At 34.4% G+C, this 6,253-nt stretch overlaps 1 protein-coding gene across 1 annotated transcript in view; it reads right to left on the reverse strand.

Annotated features, from left to right (window-relative positions):
• Positions 1-4,110: 4,110 nt before the first annotated feature.
• The window catches only part of SLCO4C1 (solute carrier organic anion transporter family, member 4C1), a 68,715-nt gene continuing 66,572 nt past the window's right edge, over positions 4,111-6,253 (reverse strand). The window contains exon 13 of the mRNA XM_005866469.2: positions 4,111-4,432. Within this exon, the coding sequence (XP_005866531.1) occupies positions 4,272-4,432 (161 nt within the window). The 3' untranslated portion in view covers positions 4,111-4,271. The remainder of the gene's footprint in view (positions 4,433-6,253) is intronic.

The raw sequence follows: 6,253 nt of genomic DNA on the forward strand, positions 1-6,253 counted from the left end.
CCAATTCTGTGATCCTTTCTTCCCTCAACATATCTGGGTACATACTCCATTGTGATGGTAATGAACTCAGCAAACGTCCAGTTACGGAGGAGATACCAGCCTCCTTTCTGAGAAACATCTTTATCACTAGCATGATCCCCAGCCATGTTTTTTTTGTTTCGTTTTTAAATATTGTTTCTAATATTTCTCCTTTACAAATCAACTCTACTGTGGCATAATTCACTCATGGTAAAATGCATCATTTTAATATGTAAGTTCAATTTTTTAAAAAAGACACTAACATTGCCACTGCAGGAAATAGTTTTGCCATGCCCTTTTGCAAATATGGTATTAACTATTGCTCCAATACTAATTTCCTGTGTTACATAATTGCTCTATGGATACATAAAAGGTTAACATTAGGGAAAGCTGAGTAAAACATAAGAAAACTGTGTGTACTATTTTTAAAACTTTTAATAAGTCTAAAACTATTACAAAGTTTTAAAGTCAGATAAGCTAAATCTAAAAAAGATAGGATTCAATTATTGAGGATGATTTTTATAAGGTAAATTTATTTTACTAAAATATTCTGATCGAATATACGAATTCCATTTTTTAAAATATAGTATTTTATTTATTTTTCAGCACTCACATATAAGTTAATGTTTATTGTTTGTGGCACAAAAAAAGGCTGAAAGAGCCTGAATGTGTTGTAGTGAGGGGGAAAATGACACATCTCAAATTAATGTCCAATCTGATCTCTTTAAAAATTATTACACTACTAGAGGCCCGGTGCACGATATTCGTGCACAGGTATGGTCCCTAGGCCTGGCCGGTGATCGAAGCACAAGCATCTGGTGTGGAAGGGCAGGTTCCAGCTGACCTCTGGGCCCTGGGCAGCACCTGGGCCCCCAGGACCCTGTGTGCCCCGATCCGCCTGAGTCATCGGGCCCCGCCCAGCTCCCTTAACACCTGGGAGCCACCTGGGAGCCCCCGCTGGTCGCCGTCTGCAGGGTGATTGGGCCCTGCTTGCACCCGCCTTGGCCTGGTGCCGCCTGCTCACCTGCTCCACCATCCCGCTGTGGTCCCACTCTGATCAGGGCCCATTGGGGCCGGAAGCGCATCCACTGCCACCCACTGCCAGCACTGCATCACTGACACCCGCCATGTTCTGCAAAGCCCCCTAGTGGTCAGCGCACGTCATAGTGAGCGTTCGAACTCCCAGTAGGCTTTTTTATATAGGATTTGGATAACCCACAATGAATTTAATATAACCTTTCCAAAACATTACTTTGCAGTGTCAGGTATTTCACAACCAACCATCTGTAACATGTATCCTACTCATAAATCTTATATATCTATCTTTCATACATGTAAACTACTGTGTGAAGAATTTTTATATTTCATAATGTATGTTGTTTATATTGAATTAAATACATCTGTTGAGATACCACAAATCACCCGATTAACTAAATCACATTCACCAAGTTCAAAAGTACACTGATTTTCCCTCTCCCAACCATCATATGTGCATGTATTCATAAACAGACAAATCATATTTCAAAATATGTACCATTTAATAAGGTTAAATATTTAAAACAAACCAGTATAGTTTGATTTTAAGAAAAATATGTATATACATTTTGCACAACTGTTTACAATAAAACATTTTTGAAAGAAAATAGAGCTAATTTTATTTATATTTTCCTCTAATTTACATAGCTAAACCAACTGTAAAGTTCTCTCCCTGTATAAGAGTTTTACATTTGGATTTCCTACAGGAAGGAAATCCAAATGTTAAGATAAATTAATTACATATGTCTTAAAATAAAAGTTTAAGACATATGTAACTAATCACATACCAAAATCACCACAGGTCGACTGACAGATTCAAGCTTACTTAAAAATCATTACAAATTGTGAAAAATACATGTTATGCAAAATTTTGTTTTTAAAAGTAGCATCATACCAACCCGTATAATCTAGGTGAATTCAAAAGTATAAACAATGTTTATAAATTACAGTAGTGTCTATACTGCCCAATCATGAAAGGAGGTATTCTTTGTAAATATATATATATTATAAATAAGAGACTGACTTCCTTCAAGTGCCAAAATTATTTTCACTTTAAACATTATTTAAAAGTTTGTGAAATGTATCAGAAAACTGAGTAAGTACATAGAATACAATAAAACCCCTGAAACTATCATTATGAATGCCAATTATCTAGTGACTTGTTCAACAAACTATTTTTTTGTATGGGGTAATTTTTTTTCTTCTATTTTTTAGCCTTGCAGTGGTTCTCAACCTTCCTAATGCCACGACCCTTTAATGCAGTTCCTCATGTTGTGGTGACCCCCAACCATAAAATTATTTTCATTGCTACTTCATAACTGTAATTTTGCTACTGTTATGAATCGTAATGTAAATATCTGATATGCTATATGTGTTTTCCGATGGTGGCGACCCACAGGTTGAGAACCGCTGCCTTAGAGGAACTTGTTTTCATAGTTATTTCCTCTCTTGCTGTTGTTTCACATCTCTATCAATGAGTTCCTTGGAATTTGCCATTATTTTACATCTAGAAATTTATTTTTATTCAATCCCCTGCTTCCACATATAGACACAGAAAGCCTAGCCTGTCCTTTAGCCTTGGCTCCAACAGGAGCAGCATTTAAAATGTGTTTGGCTGGGTGGAAGGGAGACTGATTCTGAATCGAGGTATCATGTGTTTCTTTCCAGCCTACCTTGCACTGTCTCTTTGGTTGTTATGAATCTCCTGCTTCCCAAATATCTGGTTTTTGACTACCCATCTGGCCTCAGCCTCTGGTTTTTATATGTTCCTGGTTTAAGTTCATCTGTCTCTCTGATTCCTGACCCACTGCTCCTCTAAGTCTACCTACCACTCAAGTGTGTTTGCATTCCTTCCTCTTGCATTTCAAGACATAAATGCTATTGGTTTCTTCAATCATCATTGGCCACAGATTACCATGAAACATAATCTCTTAAATTTTGTGAATTACTAGTGCTTCTGGTCCAGGTTTCCTACCAGGCCTTTCCTCTCAGTCTGCTATTGTCTGTTATTCTAATCACAGTGTATATATAACACACTGCTTATAAAAAAAACTAACCTTACTAAATTAGTAACCTTACTTCACAAAAATTTCAAGTGGGTATGGCTCAACACTTTTCTTAATCAGTAAAATTCCTGACCAGGCAGATATTGTTTTTGATGATGTTCACTGATCTATTTTCTCCACATTCTGAGTAGACAAAGTTGGCTCAAGTCCGACCTGAATTGATGGAGTGTTGCAACGTTATCAGACATGTGAAATAGCCTATCTTTCAAATGAATGGATCGGTTACAGAGTAGTTTGTTTTAATCAACAATAATAGTGCATGCCTACTATAAGCAAAGCACTATTTTAGGTGCTATAAGAAATGTACTAGCTAATCATTTTTTAATGATAAAAACTAAAGTACTGAGTATCTAAACATTGGTCAAAGTTCATTAAGAAATCTTCTCAAAGAAAACCAATAAAATACATCTTAGTCATGTGTTGTTTTTTAATAAATCTTTTTGTGTCTAATTGGCACTTTTATTTGCTGAAGCTAGTATTTTCTCCAGGAAGATATGTAATTGAATAACACTTTCACAGATTCATATTAAGAGGTAAGTGTTAAAAACAGCAATATCAACAGATTACCTCCTAGATTTCCTGAGTTAAAGTGAAAATATGTATCAACAATGTTGATATTTCTAAATTCACTATATAGTGGGACACAAAGAAGATAAGCTGTGTTATAATCGTTCGGTAACTTTCTGTGATAAAGGACAGATTAGTATATGTCAATTTAAAAACAAATGATATTATTTAGCTGGTTCTAAATTCATGGGTTTTCAATAATAGTTTTTGAAAATCACACATAAATTTAACAAACTTTTTACACCATAGATTTTAACTAATCATTGGCTATTTTTTTTCTAGTTTAGTTTATTAGTTGGGAATTTCATACCTAGACAATGGTGTGTGTGTGTGTGTGTGTGTGTGTGTGTGTGTTGAGGCTTTTGGTGGGGTTTTGAAGGCACAGGTCTGTTTCTTACATTAAAATAAAACAAATGAGTCCATATATATTTATATGCCATAAATATACAAAAAAACATTTAATTATAAAACATCAATTTTTAAAATGATTGTCCATATTGAATAGATAATGCTGCAATGGCAATGTGCATTGTTACAAACGGAGGCCAATTCTCCAGCTATAAAACACTCTCCTCTTTTTCTATTTCAGCCTTCATTTCCTGCTTTGTTGAGGTCACTGTCCATTGAAACAGCAGTCAAAACTGAACTCGAATTTTGAAATGACACATCTGTGTCTAATGGTGGAGGATTATACAAAAAGACTGCAAGTCCATTGAAGAAAATGGTGATAATTTTACAAGTAACACCTAAATGTAAAAAGAAAAAGTAATTATGCATTGGGCTTTTATTACAAAAATCAATTCTCACTGAGAAATTCTTCACAACTAGAAATTCATTACATTAAAAAGTAGAATTAGATAGGCATTATAGTTCTATGTTTTAAATTTTTAAAACTTTAGGATGAAAAGTGATATTCTTCAATAAAAAAAAGTACATTTAAATGAACTATCCTGTATTTTCTTTCTAAACAATAAAAACATACAATAATTATTTTACTCTTGGTTATAATTGTGCATACAGTGGGGCCTTGACTTACGAGTGTCCCAACTAACGAGTTTTTTGAGATAAGAGCCGTCTCTCGGCCAATTTTTTGCTTTGAATTGCGAGCTAACGAGCCAGCTTCAGATACCCCACCGCTAGTTGGCACAGCAAACATCACAGTGAATGCCACAACATCAACCCAGCATCACGTGTCTCACTTGTTCACTTTTTGATTTGACATACGAGTAATTTGAGTTACGAGCTCCGTCACGGAACGAATTAAACTCGTAAGTCAAGGCCCCACTGTATTTATAAAATAAATGTTGTATAGAAGTAATTCCATATTCCATTTCTAATTTTATTAATACCTTATCTATAAAAAACTACAATCAAAAGTTAATGACAAAGAAAAACAGCTTACAACATCCTTGAACATGAAATAAAGTTTCAGAGTTTTCATGTTCATAATGGAAAATAACTCTAAAAATAAAAAAGCTTTGGAGTTCTTAGGAGAAAGCCTCTATGAAAACATATCACATTCAATACTCAACCAAATTTACTTATAAGCATCTACTAAAAATATGAAACATCAAGATTCACTTCACAAGCTTTGATTTGTTTTCAAAGAACTCAGATTTTGAGCTCAGCTATATTAAGAGAAACTAGTTCTGTCCACATCACAAGCATTTAAGTTCCAGTCAAAAAGCTAAATGGTCTTACAATGTAGTTTTTGCAGTGTAGCTACTTTGTTTGTGTTAATCATTAATATTTTACTCAAAATGTGTATTTGAAAAACAGGAATGAGCTAAGTATTTCTAGGTTTATAGGAAAATTAATTACATAAGTACCATTGTTACAATGTTTTTGAAAAATTTAAAGGTCTGTATGCTTGGGGGATAAAATTAGTCACATTTATCACAGTAGGAAAAGAAACAATTTATCTGTATCTTCTGGTGAAAGAGTACAAACATAATCAATTACATTTTTAAACATGAAGACATTTGAATAAAAAATGCTTTTTAGCAGGTAAAAGTAGTAGGAAGATTAATTTTTGTCTATTCTAATCAATACTTAATCTCCTTTTTGTGTGTGTGTAATTTATGTATTTATTTTGGCAGTGGATATTTTATTACTCTGTCATCATAAATTCAGACAGCATTCTCTGGGTCTAAACACATATAAGAGCAATAAGCTATCCTGCTACATTTGCCAAAATAACTGCGAACACAATTGCAATAAAAATAACACATCATGTAAATATTTTCTATCTAGAATTTCTGTTTTAGAAATATTCTAATTTCTTAGGTTGATTTAAAATTATCTTACTCTTACAAACTAGATGCATTGCCTTGTTTCCTTAATCTTAACTTTAATTTATTGCTTAACCAAGACTCTGTAAGAAAGACTGCCAAAGGTAAAGAGGTTAAATATCATGGCTAACTTTCTAAACTTATAAAAAGACTAGAGGCCTGGTGCACAAAAATTTGTGCATCCCTAGGTGCCCCTGGTCGGGCTCAGAGCAGGGCTGATTGGGGAGTTGGGGCGCCACCCCCTGTCATGCACAGAGAAGGGCGGATCGGGGGGAG

Source organism: Myotis brandtii, unplaced genomic scaffold (genome assembly GCF_000412655.1).
Source record: "Myotis brandtii unplaced genomic scaffold, ASM41265v1 scaffold230, whole genome shotgun sequence".
NCBI classification, from domain to species: domain Eukaryota; kingdom Metazoa; phylum Chordata; class Mammalia; order Chiroptera; family Vespertilionidae; genus Myotis; species Myotis brandtii.